This window comes from Chiloscyllium plagiosum, chromosome 10, assembly GCF_004010195.1.
Source record: "Chiloscyllium plagiosum isolate BGI_BamShark_2017 chromosome 10, ASM401019v2, whole genome shotgun sequence".
Lineage (NCBI taxonomy): Eukaryota > Metazoa > Chordata > Chondrichthyes > Orectolobiformes > Hemiscylliidae > Chiloscyllium > Chiloscyllium plagiosum.
In genome coordinates, this window is record NC_057719.1 from 81,669,273 (window position 1) to 81,692,232 (window position 22,960).

At 41.7% G+C, this 22,960-nt stretch overlaps 1 protein-coding gene across 1 annotated transcript in view; it reads right to left on the reverse strand.

The window, feature by feature from the left end:
- Positions 1-22,960, reverse strand: part of ltk (leukocyte receptor tyrosine kinase) — a 170,718-nt gene that overhangs the window by 65,236 nt on the left and 82,522 nt on the right. Inside the window, exons 3-9 of the mRNA XM_043698197.1 lie at positions 18,439-18,528; positions 15,186-15,360; positions 13,484-13,634; positions 8,991-9,122; positions 7,987-8,143; positions 6,694-6,876; positions 2,220-2,318 (exon numbers count right to left, since the gene is read on the reverse strand). Of these exons, the coding sequence (XP_043554132.1) occupies positions 2,220-2,318; positions 6,694-6,876; positions 7,987-8,143; positions 8,991-9,122; positions 13,484-13,634; positions 15,186-15,360; positions 18,439-18,528 (987 nt within the window). The remainder of the gene's footprint in view (positions 1-2,219; positions 2,319-6,693; positions 6,877-7,986; positions 8,144-8,990; positions 9,123-13,483; positions 13,635-15,185; positions 15,361-18,438; positions 18,529-22,960) is intronic.

Below are 22,960 nucleotides of genomic sequence, written 5' to 3' on the forward strand. Positions count from 1 at the left end.
TCAATGCTTGCGGCCATCAACTGGACATCTTTACTGTTTGCCTACGTTAGCTCATTGGTCTTTCTCTTTCTGATTCTCCATGGGGTTGGCAACTCTTGCAGTCAGACTGAGTCACATGTTCATATGCCCGAGCTGTTGCTGCAATGGCTTCCATCATCATCAGCACTGGAGAACACAATATCTCTGAGAGCGCCTACACAAGACCATGTTTCCCTTTGATGCTCCACTAGTACCCACTAGTGGACGAACCCGGAGTGTCAGCTCAGCAGGACAGCGTTTCCTCAGACTATGGAGGGGACATATCATAGCCCTTTCTGCCTCAGCCTTTGCTCTTACACATTGGATCCTTGCTTCTTGTGATGTGCCACCCTCTCCACCTCTGGTGCTGGACCCATTGAGTGTATCTGTGCCAGGGGAGGAATGAGCATTGGTTATGTGCCAGTGCTTCTCAGAGTATAACTTCATGGAGTAGGATTCAAACACCTCATCACTAACTTCACGTCTGGCAATGCTCCTGTGGGAAATACAAGACAATCATTATTAATGCACATGGCTAACAAAGATAGATCAAGTCCTGGCATTTTCCTGATCATTAAATGTTTCATATCGGTGAACTTCACGACATATGTTGAAGGAAGTGTTGTATATTCTGTATATCAGGATTATGCAGAAAACCCCCTCTGTCCATCAGCAACAGTCTGGCACTGATACCACCCTATGAATGCCCACGACGTCTTCTCCTATTGCTGTCAAGATGGTCACCTCCCCTTTCTGAGGCCTGTCCTGAGAGATGCCTGCTCTCTTTTCTACTAAATGAGGAATTTGAAGAGTCAGGACTGTTGTGGAGTCAATGTTTGGTTGGGATGAGGCAGATGCAGTTCACTGTGGGACAGGGTTCACTTTACTGAGACGAAAGTGAGGACTGATAGTATCCTTGCTGTTTATGGATACTGAGAGACAAACCAAGGTAGAGATTCACATGTGTAGTCACAAACAGAATGGACAATGTGTGCTCAAGAAGGCTCTGGAGATGTGACAGTGACAGCTGTCATGAAACTTGGGTGGCACTCACCTTGCCTGATCGCGAGGAACCTGAAATGGATTTCCTGAACTGGATCCACGTCCCACACACCACAATCCAGCTGTTCTCCTCCTTCTGTGACTCCCAGCCGCACCTGCTCGGATGAGGCTGACCAGACTCCTTCTGCCACCTCCTGGCAAGAACCCTTTTCTCCACTCTCATAAAAGCTTTGACATTCATCTCAAGTTGCATCCAGGAAACATAGCACTGCATTTGCCCTCTGACAGCCATTTCACTTCTTTCATGTCTACAGATTAGCTGCTTAACATGCACAGCGTTGCCAGTGCCAGTGCTGCCAATGTTCCTCGAAATGCTCAGCCCTTTTGTGCTTCTAACCTCACACCTAATCAGATATTAATCCCAGAGACAATTTCACAATTGGTTGGCTCTCTCAAATTCACCCAGGAGACAGGTTACTTGAGATGTCGGTTGCTGACTCAAACATGCTCCCAACTTTCCATCAAAAACTAAGTCCTAAGGTTCAGTGAATTACATCTACAAGGATCAGAACTATTCCTAGAGATTCATCCCAATTCAGGATTCTGAAGGCTAGATAGTATATGCAACAATATAAATTAAGCCTACATTCAATGGAATATAAAACTTAAAGGGTGACCTGATTTTTATTATTGGAAGTTTGGAAGGAATTGAAAGGAAGGATAGGAGAAACTATTGGTTGGGAAGGCCTAAGACAAAGACAGCATCTCCCTAAACTCAGAGCCAAGGCATTCAGGAGAGAAGTTGAAAAACACTCCTTAACACAAAAGGGTAGTAGAAACATAGACAAGCAATAGACCAATTAAATCTCAATTCGATAGTTTTTAGTTATCAAAGAGTACAAAGAGATATAGAAACAAAGCAAGGAGATTGAGCTAGGAAATGGATTGAGCATAATCTCAGTGAATGATGGAAGAGACTTCGGAGGGGAAATGGTCTACTCAGGTTTCTTTGCTCTTATGACTGTGCTTGAACATCCCCAATCGAGAGCTGGCTGCTGGGGATAATTATTGCTCAAAACACCCTGTATAGATACCCAAATAAATGTAAGTCAACTTTGAAATGCACAAGGCTTTTTTGAAGTATGTTTTCCTTTAACATGAAACTAAGCCTGGATTGGTTGCACTTCATTTCTCTTCACCTGCCAATGGGTGAAGGTAGATCTCTCCAGCTGGATTGACAAATGAAATCCCATCGTAGCCATTCGCTGTGATCCCATCAGCTAATGACGCATCACCTCCTGAAAAAAATCACAGAAGCAGAGAACCTCAAACTTATTAGTCACACAGCAAATTAACTACATTTTCCTTGAAGGCAGCATTTGAAAAATGTCAGCCTTGCCTCAGTGGTAGCATTCCTACCGCTGAATCAGACCATCGTAAGTTCAAGCTCTCACTCTAATTACTTGAGCACCTAACCTGCGTTCAGTCAGTGCTATACCACTGAATATGCCATCTCTCAGACAAGGCAGCTTTCAATTCTGGTGTCCCTTCTAGAGAAAAAATGTTGTGTAATTTGAAAGGGTTCAGAAAAGAATTACAAGGATATTGCCCGGGTTGGAGGGTTTGAGCTATAGGGAGAGGCTAATTTTCCCCGGAGCTTAAGAGGCTGAGGGATGATCTTATAGAAGTTCAGAAAATCATGTATCAATAAGGTGAATTGCCAAGGTCTTTTCCCCAGGGTAGGTAAGTCTAAAACCAGGGGGCATAGGTTTAAGGTGAGAGAGGAAAGAATTAAAAGGGACCAAAGGGGCAACTTTTTCAAAAAGAGGATGGTGTGTGTATGGAATGAGCTGTGAGAGGGAGTGGTGAGGCTGGTACAATTACAACATTTAAAAGGCATCTGGATAGGTACATGAATAGGAAGGGTTTAAGAGGGATATGGGCCAAATTCTGGCATATGGGACTGGATTAATTTGGAATATTTGGTCAGCATGGAAGAGTTGGACTGAAGGGTATGTGTCCGTGCTGTATGTCCTATGGCTTTTTCAGGTGGATGGTAAATTTCCTGTGGTATTATTTCGAAGAAGAACTGGGGGATGACATCCTGATGTCACCAGATTAACAGGCCGTCAGCTTGTTGCTGCACCTTGGCAATATTCTGCGGTTAAATTGCCTGCTTCATTTCCTACATTACAGCAATGATTATGCTTCAAAAACATTTAATTGGCAATGAGTTCTGAGGGTTATTATGCATATCGTGTGGCCTGTCAGCTTCTCTTTTGAAGTTGGGCTTCTTTCTGCTCGGCTCCAGATTATTCAAAAACATTAATGTCATAAAATATAAGACATAGGAACAAAAGTAGGCCATTCAACCCATTGAATCTGCTCTGCCATTCAAGGAGATCATGGCTGATCTGATCATCTTTTCCTGCTTTCTCCCCCCCATAACAATCGATTCGTTTCATGATTACAAATCTGTCTTTCTGAGCCTTGAATATATGTAATGAAGCAGCCTCAACAGTAGGAAACAGCCTCAGATTCACTATATTTTGAGAAAATAAATTCCTCCTTATCTTTATCTTAAATGGGTGGCTCCTTACTCTAAAATGATGCCTCCTGGTGCTAGACTCTCTAAGAAGAGGAAACAACCTTTCCCTATCTACCGTGTCAAGGTCCCTAAGAACTATTTCAATCAGGTGACCTCTCATTCTTATTATGTCCATATCATCAAGAAGATAGTTTGCCAGTGCACCTGGATAGAGATCTTGTGTTCATACTGGTTAGCCTCCTGCTCTCTAATTCCAAAGTTTTCAACAACATCTCAGCTTGTGAAGGTATATATTTACCAGCACTGAGGAAGGATCGGATCCCATAAAGCTAACTAGATAAAGAAAGAAACAAAAACAGAAATTGCTTGAAAAGCTCAGCAGGTCTGGCAACATCTGTTTTGGGTCCTGTGGCCCTTCTTTAGAACTGACTGTAGCTAGGAAAATGTTGGTTTCCTATGCAGAAGATAGGATGGGGGGAGGGGCTAAGGAGTAGACGATAGGTGCGGTTCTTCCAGCTTGCGCTGAGCTTCGCTGGAGCACTGCAGCAAGCCTGAGACAGAGATGTTGGCCAGAGAATATGGTGGTGTGTTGAAGGGACAGGCTACTGGAAGCTCAGTGTTTTTTGTGAACAAAATATAGGTGTTCTGCGAAGTGGTCACCCAATCTACCGAAGAAGATAGGAGTGTTTCGAGCATTTCAGAAGGGTAACAAAAATAAAAAAATCGATGGGTCAGTTATCCCTCCCCCTTCCAGTTAGAGAACCATTTTTTTTGTTTCCAAGTCAGAGCTGCCACTCGGAAACAAGGTCACCTGAGGTGATCATCCCTGCACCTTTCTGAATCAGTCCAGATCCAGGTAAGAGTCCCATGCTGAAGGTTACAAGTCATGGCCAGAAATGGAATCCATTAACCTTCAGTGACGATGTTGGAAGAACTCACACTTTGAGGAACAACAGCTGTTTGAGGACCATTTGGGAAGAGTACAAGGCCTTGTTTTAAGCAAATAAGGAAAGTGAAAAAAAAACCATTTTGTGTATTTTTCACCCCGTCCCATGCCTTCTTGCCTAGGCGTTTGAGTATAGGAGTTGGAAAGTCGTGTTGAGGTTATACAGGTGAGGAACAATATTAGCAAGCTTGAGAGGGCTCAGAAAAAAATTTACCAGCATGTTGCCAGGAATGGAAGGAGAGGGAGAAGAATTATAGGGAGAGGCTGTTAGACTGGAACCTTTCACTGGAGCTTAGTGTGGCCTTATAAAGATTTTTAAAATCATGATAATGTGAATGGCAGGTGATTTTTTTTTTCTCTATGGTGACGGTTTTCAAGACTCGGGGCATATTTTTAAGGAGAGAGAAGAAAGATTTGAAAAGGACATGAGGGGCAACTTTTTTTTTTACAGTCAGTGTGGAATGAACTGCCAGAGAAAGGTGATGGATATGGGTACAGTTACAATGTTTAAAAGATATTTCGATAAGTACATGAATTTGAAATGTTTGGAGGAATACGTGCCAAGCGCAAGCAAGTAGAACTAGTTCAGTTTGGGATTATGGTCAGCATGAACTGGTTGGAGCAAAGAGTCTGTTTTCATGCTGTGTGATTCTATAACTCTTAGTCATTGTGAATTGATGTTTAAAATGTAATTGAAGAGGAAGATGCACAACTGCAAGGCATAGAGAAATGGGCAGAGAACAGATCATCATGACTATTCTGAAGATTAGACAGAAATGACAAGGGTGGGGGTACAAATCCTTCATGTGATGGTGACAATGTGGAGGAGGTTAGTAGTTATTTCAGTTGGATACAAACAACTTGTCAGAAAAGAATTTTTAATAACCAGTGAGCTGTAACATTACTTATTAAACTGACAATATAATACTGTCTGGGAGAAAATAAGGACTGCAGATGCTGGAGATCAGAATCAAAAAGTGAGGCATTGGAAAAGCACAGCCAGTCAGGCAGGATCCGAAGAGCAGGAGAGTCGATTTTTCGAGCATAGGGTCTTCATCAGAAATTTGACTTTCCTGCTCCTCAGATGCTGTCTGACCGGCCGTGGTTTTCCAGCACCACATTTTTTGAATATAATACTGTCATTTATGATGAACACATCTAAAGCATCTCAAAAATAAATCTGCACTGTACATGTCAACCTGCTGCACTGTTTTAATCATACAGGCCTGAATTCTTGTTTATTGTTTACCTTGCTTGTTCTTGTTTGCATTGCAATGTTGTTTGTTTGTTCAGAAAATGATGGTGATATCAACATTTGCCTTGCAGCATGATCTGTGTGTTCTGTGGGGCACCAAATTAAGTGGCACTTGGCTTCAAGTCCAAATAATCCATTGGAAACCAGGATAAAGACAGACCTACCATTCATTGCTGTCACAGGGGTTGGCCAAAATGGCTGCCAGCACTACAAAGGTAAACTGGGGATATTTGGATGGGAGCACCCAAGATAACTTGCTAATCAATTTGTAGATTTCAGAAAAATAAAGAACACTGGACCTTAAAGTTTGAATGCAAGTAGAGATGGAAAAACACTATTCATGGGTGGCATGGTGGCTCAGTGGTTAGCACTGCTGCCTCACAGTGCAAGAGACCCTGGTTCGATTCTAGCCTCAGGTGACGATCTGTGTGGAGTTTGCATATTGTCCCAGTGTCTGAGTGGGTTTCCTCTGGGTTTCCTCCCACAGTCTAAAGATGTGCACATTAGGTGGATTGCCATGAGGAAATTACCTATAATGTCTAGGGATGTGAGAGTTAGGTGGATGAGCCATGGAAAATGCAGGGGTACAGAGATAGTGGGGTGGGGGGGGGGGATGTGGGTCTGGGTGGAGTGCTCTTCGAAGGGTCAGTGTGGACTCAATGGGCTAAACAGCCTGCTTCCACGCTGTAGGGATTCTATGATCCCTCTATCTTCATGTACAACTCAAAGGTATCCCAAAGATTCATGTAAGCAAATAGGATACATTGGTCCTAAGAGATGGCCACTGGCCTGAAGGGGTAACTTTGATTTTCTCTCTCCACAAGTATTGTCTGACCTGCTGAATGTTTTATCTGTCGAAATTTCAGATTTTCAGCATCTGTATTGTTTTGTTTCATCACACAGTACAGGTCTGCCAAGCCTTACCTCTGTATCCACCACCTCCTCCTCCCGATGTACAAGCCCCACCACCCCCTCCGAAGCCTCCATGAGTTGCCCACTTCAGCTTCTTCAGAGCCTTGGGACACGCACTGCCCCCACTGGCACCTTCCATCAGGGACTTCCCTGCCCAAGGATGTTTGGTGATGTCATTCCAACCTCCACCTCCACCTGCAGGTATGAAGGCACAGACAAATAAATTAGACCAAAGAGATACCACCAACCCTACGGGCAACCCTTGCTTAATTTGTCCACTTCAATCAAGTCTGTCTTCTCCTTTTTATTCAGACGTGACTGCCCAAAGACAAAGAAACAAAGAAAATAGAAGCAGGAGTAGCCATTTAGCCCTTTGAGCCTGCTCCATGGCTGATCATCCAACTCACTACCCGGTTTCCACTTTCTCCCCATAACGCTTGATCCCCTTAGCCCTGAGATCTATATCTATCTCATTCTCGAAAACCTTCAATGTTTTGGCGTCAACCTCTCTATGTGACTGAGAAATTTGCAGACTCACTGCTCTGTGGGTGTCTTTCAACTCAGTTCTAAATAATCTACCCCTTAACTTTAAACTATGACCCTGGTTCTGGACTCCCCAGTCATAAGGAACATCCTCCCTACTTTTACCTTGTCTACCTGTTACAATGTTATAGGTAGCAATGAGATTTCACCAACACCACCACCACCCCCCAACTCACTGTTCTATAATCCATTGAATATAGTTTAAATTGCTTCAGTCTGTCATCATCCCACCATCCCAGGAATCAGTCTGATAAACCTTTGTTCTCTCCATAGCAAGAATATCCCTCCTGAGATAAGGAGACCAAAACTGTATACAATACTCTAGGTGTGGTCTCACCAAGGCCCTGTACAATTGCAAAAGACACCTCTGTTCCTGTGCTCAAATCATCATACTATGAAGGCCAACGTACCATTTACCTTTTTCACCTCCTGCTGCACCTGCATGGGAAGGATGGAAAAAACCACCCACATGCAGCTTATGCTGGCTGCGCTTCAATTGAGACCTTATCAAGCAAATGTAATTGAGCTAACGCACCAAAGTTCTTTCAATGCCTTCCCACACCCTCTACCATCTTGGAGGTTAAGGACAACTGATGCATGGTTGCAAGTTCCCCTCCAAGCCATAGCGCAGCCTGGCTTGGACCTTCTCTTTAAGGCTTTAGAAGATAATTGAACATCTCTAAGCAAAATATCTTTCAAGTTACCTGTTCTGGGAATTCTGGTGCTAGAAGATCACAAGTCTTTTTTTCTCCCTCCACTAACCTGCTGCCCCTTGTTGTCCATTGTATCCAGACACTGACGTATCATTTTCATACTGCTCCACCATCAGATCATCCATTATGGCATCTGGGTCCTCCAAATACGCTTTACCACCACCGCCTGCAGCAATCAACAGTGGCACTGAAACCCCATTCTCCATCTGTGTTCACAAAATGCAACAAATAAGTTTTTTTCTATAGTTTGGACAGTGCTGGGTTCCCATTAAGTGAAATCCGTTGAATCTGCACAAAGAGATCAATGCTGCCCTCCACCCACTCGCTGTCCTTTGGAGCAATAATCTCATTTGAAACCAATTCTAATAATCTTTACGAATCATTTGTATCTTGTTCTCCATGATTAGCAGCAAAACTATCAATTCTGACTGGGGCTCAGTGGTAGCAACCTTATTCATGTCATTTCCAGAAATTTGAGTCCATCATCTGTGTGTTTGGAGGTGCCTTATTTAATTGGAAGATTATTTGTCCTCTCAGGTGAACATAACAGATCCCACAGCAGTATTTTGAAGGGACCCAAGGGAATCCTGGTGACTCGCTGCTACCCCTCAACCAATATTGTTAATAATGCAGTTTAACTGGATGCTGCCTTATTGCTGACTATGGGAATTTGCAGAGTGTAATTTGGCTACTGTGTTTTGTACTGCATGCCTGCAGTACATCACTGGTTGTAAAGTACTTTAGGAAGCCCAAGGTTGTGGTGGGTACTACATAAATACACAGCTTTCTTTTTCTCTCTCCTTCAATCAGTCAAACAAGCAACACCAGTTGGAGCATGCTATTGAGTCACCAGTGATCAAAGGACCTGAGAAGGTCAGCTATAGATCTGCCGGGGTTCTTGCTGGAGTGCATACTATATGCCCTAGGGAACCCAAGAGCTGCACCTGAAATGTGGGGAAGAAAACTCTAGGAGGCTTCTCAGCAGGAGATAAAGTTGAACTGTGGTTCTTTCGAAGATGCACTGTTACATCTCTCCAAACAGATCCTGCATACCTTGAAGATATAAGTTGCCCCTCCGCCACCACCTCCTCCTCCGGCCCATTCTGACATGGCATTATTCGCGTTGTATTCATCTTCGATGATGGAAGATTCTCCCAAGCAGATCTTCTGAGTCATCTCGTCTTTCTAAAGGAGAGATGCAGAGATGCTAACATCACACTGCAGCCATTCTACAGACTGTCATTTATTTCTCTTAATATGTGCATTTGCAATTATGCACTTAACAGACTGAAGGATATGTGCCTGGGTAGACTCGTATGGAGCACAAATCTTGCATGGACCAGTGGGGCTGAACTGCCTGTTTTGGTGCTGCCAATTCCATACAATTCTACCTGATTTGATTTGATTTATTGTAGTTATATGTATCTGAGTTCAGTGCAAAGCTTTGTTTTGTCAGCAGTACAGGCAAATCTTAGCAAACAAGGACACACAGATCATAGGTTGCTTAGACAGAGTGAGATAAAGAGGTTACACTGCACAGGAGATGTGCAAAGCAAGATCCATATTATTTAAAGTTAGAGAGTCCATTCATCAGTCTAGTAACAGCAGGGAAGAAGTTGTTCTTGAACCTGTTGGTCTGTGTGTGTGTGTGTGTGTGTGTGTTCAAGCTTCTGTATCTTCTGCCTGATGGAAGAGAGCATTATCCAAGGTGGGAAGGGGTCTTTGATGATGTTGTTAGCCTTTCAGCAGCAATAAGAAGTGTAAGTGGGTTTCCGTGATGGTCTGGGCTGTTCACACAACGTTCTGTAGTTTCTTTTGGTCCTGTGCAGCGCAGTTGCCATACCAGGTCAGATAGAATGCTTTCTATGGTGCACCCAGGTAGAATGCTTTCTATGGTGCATCTGTAAAGTTGGTGAAAGTCCTTATGAACATGCCAAATTTCCTAACCACCTGAAGAAGAGGCGTTGTGTGCCTTCTTGACTGTTGCATCTACGTGGGAGACTCAAGATGGCGCCAACTCCGGGCAACTCTTTGTGAGATCTAACAGCAGATTTTATTCTCATTCTATTCAAAGCAGTTGATGCCCTTGTTCAAAATGGAGATTGTTTCAGTTTGTTTTTTTTACAGCAATAGAAGTCATTAACGAAAAACTGCAATAGCAGCAATGGAGTAGTGATGTGGCCGTCTAACCTGGGTTATAGGCTGGGGAAGCATAAAATTCTCCAGGTGCCCTTTCCCATTGTCCTTCAGCTTGACTCCGACCTTTCCACAAGTGGGGTGCTAGGCCGAGGGTGGCCCATCCACCTGTCCTCCAAGTGAAGCCCTTAAATAATCAATTATTGACCACCACAATTAGCCTCTCAATTCTGAGGCAGGACAGAGGGGTTCAGGAACGGGGAGGGAAGCCCAGCAAGCGAAGAGATGAATCTGTGGAATTCTTGACCGCAGAGGGCTGAGTTGTTGAACAAATTCAAGGCTGCGACAGACAGACTTTTAATCAGTAAAAGAAATCATGGGATTATGGAAAAAAGGCAGGAAAGTGGAGTAGAGGATTACCAGATTAGCTATGATCTCATTGAATAGGGGAGCAGACCCAAAGAGCTGAATGGACTATTCCTGCCCATGCATCTCATGGCCTTCTTAAGTGGGGGTGTGAGAGAGAGAGATATTGAAAATCATGAATGGCCTGGACAGGAGGTAAAGACAAACTGGTCTAATCGGTGGAAGGATCAGGAAATGGGGACACCAATTTCAGGCATTTGGTGAAAGAATTAATGGCGATATGAAGAAAACCATTTTTATACAGCAGGCGGAGGCGATGGCATGGTATAATCACTGGACTGTTAATCCAGAGACCCATATAATGGTCTGGGGACTAAGGTGCAAATCCTGCCATAGTAGATGGTGGAATTTGAGTTCAATTAAAAGCAAAATCTGGAATTAAGAGTCTAATGATCATTGTTGGAAAAACCCATCTTATTCACAAATGTCCTTTAGGGAAGGAAATCTGGTCTACATGTGACTCCAGATTCACAGCAATATGGTTGACTCCTAACTGCCCTTTGAGCAGTTAGGGATGGGCAATAAATGCTGGCCTAACCGGCGATGCCCTCATCCGATGAATGAATTTTAAAATAGGTAGTAGGTATCTAAAACATACTGCCAGAGACTCCAGTGATGGAGACAGATTCAACCAAGGCATTCATAACAGATTGGATACTTATTGAAAAGAAAACAATTTCCAGAGCAATGAGAAAAAAATGGAGGACTAGCAAATAGCACTAACAGAGAGAAGGGCAGGGCACAACAAATCTAATTGGCCTCCTTTGGTGCTGTAACCATTCTACAATCTGCCACTTTGCAAAATGCCTTCCGAAAGTCGACATACAACACATCATCAGCGTTATACTCACCACCCCTCTCAGTTACCTCATCAAAAAACTCAAAATAATTTAATTATTCATAGCCTGTCTTCAACATTCTGGCTGTTTTTAATTAATTTTGCCTCAGATTATCATTTCTAAAACCAATGAGGTTGAACTGACAGGCCTGTAGTTTCTGCTTTTATCCTTAAATCTAATTTTAAAATAAAGGGTAGCATTTGCAGTTCTTCTCTTCCAGCATCCTTTGTGTATCTTAGAAGGATTTAAACATTATGGCCAGTGCCTAACAATTACCACCTCTCTCTTCTGGCTGTAAGTAAAAGTCATATTATAAAATAAATTCATAGAATATATTAAAGGTAATATCTAGTGATAAAGACATTCTGCTGTTTATATGGGTGAGATCATTACAGCTATGGTGTGGCTATTCAAGTTTAACCACTACAGCTTCAAGGTCCATGTAAGAGTGTCTGGAAGAATCACTTAACCTAATTCTCTTAAAAATGGAGAGACAGTCAAGACTGGAGATTTTGCTCTGGCTTATCCTGAAAGAGTTGCAACTCTTTTGCTTTGTGGACATGGTTGCAGGCAAATTCACTGAGATACCTTCCAAACTGCTTAAGAAGTGTACCAAACAGTAAGATGAGATAGTGTCTGCTCCAAACACAGAGCTGTCAGCTGTGAGGAGATATAAAGGCCAACTGTGATCTTGAATGTCTTTATTTTGTAATTTCCAACCTTGTTTTGAAATCCCTTAATAGCCAGCCCTTTCCCATCCCAGTAACCTCCTCACAACACCCTGAGGTCTCTGCAAAGCATCCAGTTCAGGCCCTTTGATAGTATCGAAAATTATCGCGATTGGTGAGAACGCTGTCAGGTACCTGGCTCCTAAAATATAGAATTCTTCCCTAAATCTCTTTATTTCCCTATCTCTTTCTCTTCCTGAATCATTCCTTAAAGCTCACCACATTGACCACTAACATTTTTTTTGTCACTAACATCTCCTTAGATTCGTAGAAAATTGCAGCACTGAAGGAAGCCATTCAACCTGCTGTGCCTGTACTGACTTTGGGGACGGGTGGTTGTGCTTAGTCTCCCCAGACCCGCAATTCATCAACCACACTATACTTCTCACATCCCGGAGTTAGTGGCATACCTCTTTTCCAAAGTATTTATGGAATCGACGTTCTCACCTTCTCAGGTACAGTGTTCCAGATCCTGACAACCCTCTGAGCAATGTAACTAAAGGCAACATCTTTTATGTACCGAGTACTTCGGATCTGGCGGCATTGGTTGAGATGCCTGCTGGAAGTGGAATCAATTGTGGCTTTCCAAAGGAAATTGGGAAAGTGCCTGGAGAGTTAGAAAATGGCAGTGCTATGGGGAAAGGGCAGCAGCTGGGATTGAAATGCTCTGGCCAAGAGCCAACAGAGGCCCAATAGACTGAACGCCCACCTTCTGTGCAGTAACCATTTTATGATTCTATTTATATGGCAAAGTCTGCTACCGCCTGTTCCACAGTCAAGGAGGCAATGCAGAAAGAAACAATATACCCAATTAAATGTGCATTTGTTTCATGATGGGCGCAATATTAAATTTAGAGTACTAAACTGTCAATTGGGCCTTGAATGGTGTTTTATAGAGGTTCAGTGTGCGGAAGCGGCTGAGGGTCTAAGCCCAACATAGTTAGAGCAAGCCCAAAGTGTTGGTTCCCAGGCATCTGCGGTGTCGAGAGCAGGAAGCCTGAGATTTCTCGAACAATGGGCTAAAGCAGAGGAGATTGAGACCTTGCAGGGAGTGCACTTAAGCAAGACTGTTGAATTTTTTTCTTTACTCCTTTCTTTTCCACTTAATACTAGGAAGGACTGTAATTTTAACTTTCAACTTTATTTTTTTTCTACTTATACTACAAACAACTTTTAGCTTTGTTTATCTGTGTTACTACTTGTGCCCTAGTTTTGTACCTAGGTATCTTTGTACATAAGATGGCGCTGTATGTGGTGACATTGTACACTGTTTACTGCATTCCTGTACTTGAATACAAGTGACAATAAAGCTTAAATCAAATCAAATCAAGTCAACTTGCTATTGATACACCAAACACCATTTGCTTCCTTCATCCCTACATTGTGACACACAGGATGTGGAAGAGATTTCACATACCCCTGGACAGGCATCTTCTCCTTGCTGTCCAACCAGGATATAAAGTAGGTCACCCTTCTCTAGATGAAAAATGGCTGAGATGAAAATTCCATGTGACCTCTTGTTGCTGTTCCGGGCTCCTTTTCCTCCAGCAGCTCCATAAGCAGAGACCCTAGAGAGAAAGGTTTGGTTAGAGACTGCTAAGTCCTGAGGAAAGACTAAACATTGAGAGGTCCACCCAAATTAGAGCTGGGACAATGAAAATGACTTGAATCAGGGCTGGGACTAATCAGTGTTAAGGATTTACAGAAATCAGAGCCAGTAGGGTTAGCATAGGGATTTTATTTTATTCATTCTTGAGTTTTAAACACCACTAGCAAGGTGGTTGCCTACAGCCAACTGCCTTTGAGGTGGTATTAAGCTGCCATCTTGAATCGCTTGGTGCCTAGGCAACAAGCAAGTTTCAGAATTTGGACCCAGGAAATGTGAAGGAATAGCGACATATTTCCAGTTTAGGACTTGGATGTGTGCCTTGGTAGGGATCTTGCAGGTAGTAGTGTCGCTACACAGTCCGCTGTCTTAATCTTTCTCCATTGTGGAGGTTGCGGATTAGAAGAAGTTATTGAAGGAGCCTGGGTATTCACTGCAATTCGTATTGTAGATGGTAATACATTGATGCCACTGTGTATTGGTGGCGAACCGAGTGAATATTGAAGGTGGTGGATGTGGTGCCAATCAAGCGGGCTGCTTTGTCCTGGATGGTGTCAATCTTCTTGAGTGTTGTTGGAGCTGTACCCATCCAGGCATGGGGAGTATTCCATCACACTCCTGACTTGTATCTTGTAGGCTCTGGAGGGTCAGGAGGTGAGTTACTCGCTGTAGAATTCCCAGCTTTTGACCTGCCCTTGTAGAAATTACTACTTATATCTACCACTACATAATGTTTTTTTTTGAAGAGTTGTTCACAGGATGTAGGCATCAAAGGTTATGCCAGTATTTATTGCCCGGTTAAGAGTCAATCACATTGCTGTGGGCCTTGGGTCACATGTAGGCTAAATTAGTTTCTTTCCCTAAAAGATGTTAGTGAATCAGAAGGGTTTTTCCTGACAATTAGCCCTGGTTGCAGGATCATCATTAGACTCTTAATTTCTGAATTTTTATTAATTGAATTCAAATTCCACCATTTGCCGTGGCAGGATTCGAACATGCCAGATCCCTGGAACATTGCCTGGTTTCTGGATGAATTGGCGAACAATAATGCCACGAGGCTATTCCCTCCTGCGATAATGGGGAACGTATTTGAAATGAAGTCTGGACTGTTTGGACTGGGGGGTCAGAGCTGGCATTATTGGTTGGGGCTAATGTGTCAACCAGAACACATCGGTTTGCACAGAGACCTGACAAGAGCAACTTTAAAATGGAAGCTCATGGTCCTTTGGTGGACATTCTTTCAATGAAGTAGGTAGTTGTGGCAACAAGGGTTACAAGAAGCCTTATTAAAAATGGGCGAATGGTTGTTTTATGAGAAACTGTTCTTATTGTGTGCTATTAGCAATGGCTCCCTCGACCAGAGTCTCTTAGGGCTTGTGACAATCAAGGGGCAAGTATGATTTGGTTTAGTAAGACCTGTACTCATAGATTTTACAAATTCATCAAGGCTGGGTATGAGCTGCTACTGATTCAGGATGCGCTGATGTTAAATGAATCAAAGGGCTCTGCTTACACGTATTTGCTGGTGGCAGGGATCTGCCATATCTGGATGCCCTTGAGTGGACCCTCTGATTGTAGACCTACAGAGACATTAGTGTGGCGGTAGGCATTGTCACACTGGGCCTGAGTGGGGCCATTGGGACCACTAGCTCCACAAGATGTAAACCACCAAACCACATCGGAATAATCTGCAATGAAGAGAAACACATTATCCTGGACTGAGGCTAACTGGGTGTACAAAATCAAAGCCAAACATGAGAGGAAGAGTTAACATGTTGCTCACAGACCATCGGTAACACTTCTCCATATCCTTTCTCAAGTGGTTCCTTTGGACTGGCATAGTGGGACAGCTCTCTGCTTTTCACATGACCACATCTTATACCTAGACCATCAGCTGTTATTAACAGATCTATGTTCCACGGACAATGACCAGATATTATAGTGACTTTAATCAATTTGTGATCACTGTTCATAGAACAGTTCTTCATGTTGACTACTACGTTACCATTTTTAATATACTTAAAGCAACGATGTGTTGATTGGCTCGTTCTCATGCCTCGAATTGTAATTTTTTGCTCTTTTATGAGTGTGAGTATGTTTAAAGCATTCAAATATTTGCAAAGCACAAGCATCACGATGTAAAACTTTTAAGGCATGTAGATCCGAAAATCCTCAAACATTTCTTTGCTTCCTCTAATATTTATAGGAATATTGTGAGGGGCTTCTATGAGCTCTAGATATAGAAATTCTGAACAGAAGGTGAGTACAAACTATTAATGTTTATTGCCTATCAGCATTGTAGAGTAGGGATTCATTACTGTTGCAGCTTCTGCGGTAAAACATCACTGCAGTATGATGTTATCTGAGTGCTCCCTACATATTAGCCCCTGTAGGATATTCCACAAAGACTGGGTTCTTGTTGAGAAAGACATCTCAAAGTTTATGAGCAACATTAATTATTTATAATATCTCAGACTTACATAGAGTCTAGACTGTATGTTTACCGTTGTTACTATGATTAATGCTGCTGCTGCTACAACAATAATATTGGCTCCTGAAAGTGAGAAGGGTAACTTTATACTGGAATATATTGTGATGTCAACTAGTTGTCTTAAAAGTACATTGCCTGTCTGGTCTGGAATCTATGCAATAATACAGCAGGTAGCTTCCATCAAGTCTCGGTTTCATGTGATCTACCATCATGATGACATAGCTCCTTATGCAGATGCCCAGAAGCTATTCTCAGTGTACTGGTAGTTATCCCTTTACTCCACAATATTTTATGGATAACCCTATATGTAGCATTCTACCAAAGTTTATGTTCAACCAAAAATCTCTTCATCTCTTTTCTTTCACCATCATTGTGCTTGCTGACCTATACTGGCTTTCGGTGTGACATTGCCTCAATTTAAAAATTCTCATCCTTATATTTTCCAATCCTGCTAAGACCTCACAGCACCACTAATTATCTTACCTTCAACTTACCTTGGTATAAAATTTTTGCTAATAGTTCTGTAACTCGTCTTGGGACATTTTAGCTATGGTGTACACACACACACACACACACGCACACGCACACGCACACGCACGCACACACACACACACACACACACACACACGCACACACACACACAATTGTCATTTGTACATTGCTGCCAGTGTTTACAATTGTATCATAAATCTATACAGCATAGAAAGAGGCAATTTTGTCTATCATCCCTATACCAGTACTTTGAAAGAGAGTTCTCCATTCAATTCTACTTACAAGCTTTTTTCCATTTAGTCCTTTAAATTTTCAACCTTTGGATTATAGCTAATTCATTTTTAAGGAAGGTACATGATATTATAAGTGTGGAATTGGCATTTACTATATGCACATCACTATTCAAAATGAGAGTTAAATTACACCTATGAGCTCACCCCTGCCAGTTAACCTCACCGTACCTTAAGACGATAACCTACCTTATTTGCAATGTTCTGAAAGATTGGTTTAACCATAGCTTAAAGATCTGAGATAGAATTTAGAATTTATTCTTTGTCACAAAAGTATTGTGTACGGTAAATTGCTGGAAGTTTGGGCAATGTAAAGACAAAAGGGCATCTGGGGACTCAGTGAATGATGGAGCAAGAAGTCTAATTTCTTAACCAATGAGAATTAAATGCTAAGAACTAAACATATAAGGACAGACATTGGTGATTCATAATAGAGAATCAAATCAGGTTAACAACAAAACCCTGCTCCATGAAAATTATAGACTGGTTGAAGTTGAGACCCTTTTTTCATTAAGATTTAGTAGAGTCATATCATAGAATCCCTACAGTATGGAAGTAGGATATTCAGCCCAGTGAGTCCATACCAACTCTCCAAACAGCATCCCACTGATACCCAACCACCTAACCCTATAAATCTGCATTTCCCATGGCTAAAATATCTCACCTGCACATTCCTGGACACTATGATCCATTCAGCATGGCCAATCCACCTAACCTATCACCTTTGGACTGAAAGAGGAAACCAAAGCACCAAAAGGAAACCGATGCAGACAACGTGCAAGTTCCACACAGTCATTCAAGGGTGGAATCAAATCCGGGTCCTTGGCACTGTGAGACAGAAGTGCTAACCTTGAGGTACCATGACACCTTTAGTAGAGTAGCAGAGTAGAAACTGGTGACAATACACAATTCCTGGCATAGGTCTTCCTCACCTCAGGCTGGATGGGTTTCATACATTTAATTTTTCAGCAAATTCTTGACATTTATATCTACCACAGTTCCAGTCAACTATCACATTTGTTCCTCTCTCCATTCTTTTGTGATGGATGCCTTCCCTGCAAAGTTATCACATTGAACTTTATCCTCATACACAGGAAAAATGAACCAGATACATTATCAGAAATGATACAGCACCTCTAACATTGTAAAACCCTCCAATGTTCTTCAAAGGATTTTAATTAGAAAATGAAATTCATTTTGAGACAAAGAAATAGGCCTGAAGATAATTCAAAGGGTTGGTTTTAAAGATGGTTTTAAAGAAGAAGGGAAAATTAGACAAGCAAAGAGTTTAGGGAGGGAATCCCAGAGTTTAGATCTGAGGGGAAAGTGAGGCATAGGAATCTGATATGGGCTACAGAGTTCTGGACAGATTCAACTTTGAACCTAAAAATTATAATAGCATATGGTGTGATACATTCTCTAATAATTATGTGCCATCTCAAATAATTCACCATGAAACTACTTATGGAATATATGTGTTTCAATACTTTTACCTGATGGGGCAACCTCTGGCACAGGGAAGTGAAATGGCAAATCTTCTAGTTGATCCAATGAATCATCCTCCAATGTTACCGGTTCAGTCTCTATATGGACAAAAAGGCAGATGAGTGCAGAATATTCCGCAGGATAACAGGCCCATAATGGAGTCATCTGATGTTGACAAGCCAATATCCTGAACCCTCCTCATCTAATGGGAACAGAAGAAGGCCATTCTATCTCATCATTTGTACCTTCATGCAACTCAAATATAAAATCATAGAATGCCTACAGTGTGGAAGGAGGCCAAACAGCCCCTCGGTCACTGGCACTGTGAGACAGCAGTGCTAAACACTGAGCCACCATGCCTCCCCATCATGGCTGATTTGAAGCCACATAAAAGAAACAATGAATAGGAAAGCAGAGATAATGACCAGTATACCCATGGATTTGCAAACTGGAGATGCCCAGGTGATGTTGTATTGAACCATACCATGACCTTATTCAATGATGGAGTACACTTGAAAGGCTGAATGGCCTACTCCTGCTCCTTGTTCATATGTCACAAATATGGAACTGAAAGCTAGTCTCAGTGATGGCAATAATGAAACTATTGTCAATTGTTGTAGAAACCCATCTGGTTCATGAATATCTTTTCAGGAAGGAAATCTGCCATCCTTACCTGTTCTGTCCTACTTGTGACTCCAGATCCACAGCAATGTGGTTGACTCTTAAATACCTCTGAAATAGCCAAGTAAGCCATTCAGTTCAAGGGAATTAAAAGTGATGACAACTGCTAGCCTTGCTAGTGATGCCCATACCCAGTGAAAAATAAAGAATAAAGAAATAATATAAAGATATATTGCTAGAAATCTTGGAAATCCATTCCTAGTAGTGTCATGTAAATATATTCAGCACACAAACACAGTGATTCTGGAAGACAGCTCATTAAACTCTTCTTAAAGACTATTAAAGATGGACATTAAGTTCTCATGTTCTGTTGATGTTCACACCTTGTGAATGAATGAGAAAAAATACAGACTGAGTGTTGAGGCTGTTTGAGGGTTTCAGCCAATGGAATGTATTCAAGTGAGAAGAACAAGGATAGACAATACAAACTGTAGGATATAATCTAAAAAAGGCATATGAACACTTTGAGGTACATGTGCAGAAATTGTTGAAGCTAGCAGAACAGGTGAGTGATTAAATAACCATATGCTATCCTGAGCCTTATAAATAAATGTATGAAGTGCAAAAGCAGGGAGGTTATAATGAATATTTGCATAACTCTAGTTTGGCCTCGAATGGACTATTGGATTCAATTCTATTCATTACACTTTAGGAAGTATATGAAGATTGCAGAGAGAGTGCTGGAAAGATCTACAAAAATGCCTCCAAGAGTGAGCAAATTTCATATTGAATGGATGTAGTATAGAAACTGAAGGTTGAGAGGGAGATTTGCTAAAGGTATACTAAATTACAAGGCATGTAGACAGTGTAGGTCGAGGGAACCTGCTCCCATCGGTAGGTTGAGAACCAAAAGACACATACCTAAGGTGATTGGCAAAAGCACCAAATGTAACACCAGGAGAAAAGCTTTCACAAAGCAAGTGTTCAGGGTCTGCAATGTATTGCCTGAGACTATGGCGAAGGTAGGGTCAGACTGTGGTATGAAATAAAAAATGGAAAAACAACTTGAACAGAAACATTTGCAGGGTTATGGGGAACCAAGGGAGCCAGATGCTAGCTATTTTACTTTCAGAGTTGGCTGAAGGGTCTCCTTCTGTGTTGTGATTGTTTTACAGTTCTATGACATATTAATGCAAAGTGAGATGGATCATACTTTCAGTAATGGATCCATCTATTAACACTGTATCTGATCTCATAGTTTGTAATACAATCGATTTGCTAATGCACTATTTGGATGGCTCACATTATTATGAATGGAATCAACTTATTAATAGAATGTGTTGGATGGTCACAATGTTAGTAATGGGATCTATTTACTTATACAGGCTTGATGATGGCTCCTATCTTAGTAGTAATGGAGTATCCTTATTAATACATTGATGCAGGCAGTGAGTCAGAGACCTATGCTGCTCTGGGTCTGTTCTCAGAACTGTCTCACTGATTAATTTGCTATAATGTAGCAATCTCATCAATTAATTAATTAAGGTATCACAAAAGCTCTTTCAATATTGCTGCTGGCACTCGCTGGAATGAATAATTAATGGAGTCACATTATGCAAGATGTGCTTTCTGGAGAAGGCTCATGAAAGCCATATTATAGAGTATTTTCTGGAGATGCAGCACATATATGCACACGAACCCATTTTAACAATATCTTCTATGGTGCTGCTAAATTGGTTCAAAACAGTGAGATCAAGTGCAAAGGAAAACATGTAATCACTGTAGTTCTCTAGTACAAGGTAATGTAATGCAACAAGATGCTTAGGTCGACGTTAATCCTGAGAAGCTACCATTGTCCTGTTGCATAACTTCCCAACAAGCACATCCCACTTAAGATTTAGTAGTTGGCCCTGCTTTCATTCCTAAGTAGTAAAGTCCTGCTTCTAAAGACAGTGGTCAGCTCTCTTTTCTGATACAGAACCACCTGAACTCAAAAATCTCCATGTTTTCAATATTCCTGGAATTGGACTATTATGGTGTGGTGCTGGATACGTGAACAGGGACAGAAAAAATAATCGAGAGTTATAGGCACGCAGACAGAGTGAGATGAAGAGAGTAAAAGACAGAGAGAAAGGATACGACAAAGGGAGAAAGAGGCAAAAGGGAAAGAGTAAGATAAAGGACCAAAAGAGAGGCAGAGAGACATAGAATAAAAGCAGAGATGAATAAATATATGAAGAGAAGTACACAGTCAAAGACAAAATAGAGAAATAAATGGAAAAAGATGCTGATAAAGAATCCAAGATAGCTGGAAGGCAAAGGAGCTGAAGAATATGCAAAACAAAAGAGAGAAAATACTTAAACGGTTCTGTCAGTTCGATTATGATGAGCCCAAAATCTCTGAAAATCCTGTGAGGAGTGAAAGAAAAATAGCAAAAACTTTCTCTTTCTCTCTACAGATGATGTCAGACCTGCTGAGTATTTTCAGTATTTTCTAGTCTTAATTTCAGATTTCCATCACCCATGGCATTTTGCTTTCGTATAAAAGCAAAGTGCAGCCTAGTTTGTCTCCATCCTTCAGACAATGTCTGAACAACAGCATCAACAAAAATGCATTAATGGGATTTTCTGTTTTCAGCACTTGCCCTTATTCTTAATCTGTGTTGGTTCCCTTATCTTGTTAGAAATGTCTTCCACACAGGCTCCACCTCATATTTCCACCTCAGCAACTTTGAATTCTTGCTCTTACTGTTCATTCTTTTGAACTGCGTTAAATTCTGGTCTCCCTGCTACAGGGAAGACGTTGAAAGGGTTCAGAAAAGATTTACAAGAATGCTGCCAGTGTTTGAGCTGTAGGGAGAGGCTGAATAGGCTGGGACTGTTTTCACAGAGAATCGGAGGCTGAGGGGTGACTTTAGAGAGACTTACAAAATCATGAGGTATGTCGTTAGAGTGAATAACCAAGGTCTTTTTCCTCGATAGGGGAGTCTAAAACGAGAGGACACAGGATCAAGGTGAGAGGGGAAAGATATAAAAGGGACCTAAGGGGCAACCTTTTCACACAGAGAGTGGTGTGTGTACGGAATGAGTTGCCAGAAGAAGTGGTGGAGGTTGGTACAATTACAACATTTAAAAAGCATTTACATGAGTACATGAATAGGGACCATTTTGAAGGATATGGGCCAAATGCTGGCAAATGGGACTAAATTAAGTTGGGCTATCTGGTCAGCACAGACGAATGTTTCCATACTGTACAACTCTATGCGTATGTTTCCATACTGTACAACTCTATGCTTTAACGAAACATAATGCATTACATCAGGGACAGCATTTCACCTTCAACTGGATGCTCTGCAATCTTCTGAAATATTGTTGAATGTTGGATTAAAAGAAGGGTTGAAGCAGGCTCACAGGCTGCTGTCCACCTTAAGCAGGAACCCTCACAGTGGCTGATATGAAGAGACTTTCTTGTATCAATGTGGCTGAATTGAAAGTAAGATGTTCCAGAAGTGAGATGGGACGCTCTGTTTAGCTTGCTACACTGGATGGATTTTCAGTGGCATGGTTTACCACTGCTCGTGGAGCAAACAGGCAGCAAGGGCAAATTGATTTTCCGTGAGGAAATCTGCTCTCAAACATTTCGCTATCAATAAAGAACATTGTGAACAAGGAGGATTGTGTCTTGTCACAAACTTATTGTTGGATGCTAAAATTCCTCAGATCTGCACCTGAAATCATTTATACCCTTCTCTATTAGAACCTTTAACAGGAGCTGATGTACAGGCGAGGGTATGTACAGGTAGTTCTCCCATAACGCATGTTTAGTATACGCGATTTGGCTGAGGCGATTAGTGAATTGTGGTCCTTTTTTTAATAAATCGAACTCCCGTTCACTGTTATGCAATTCCA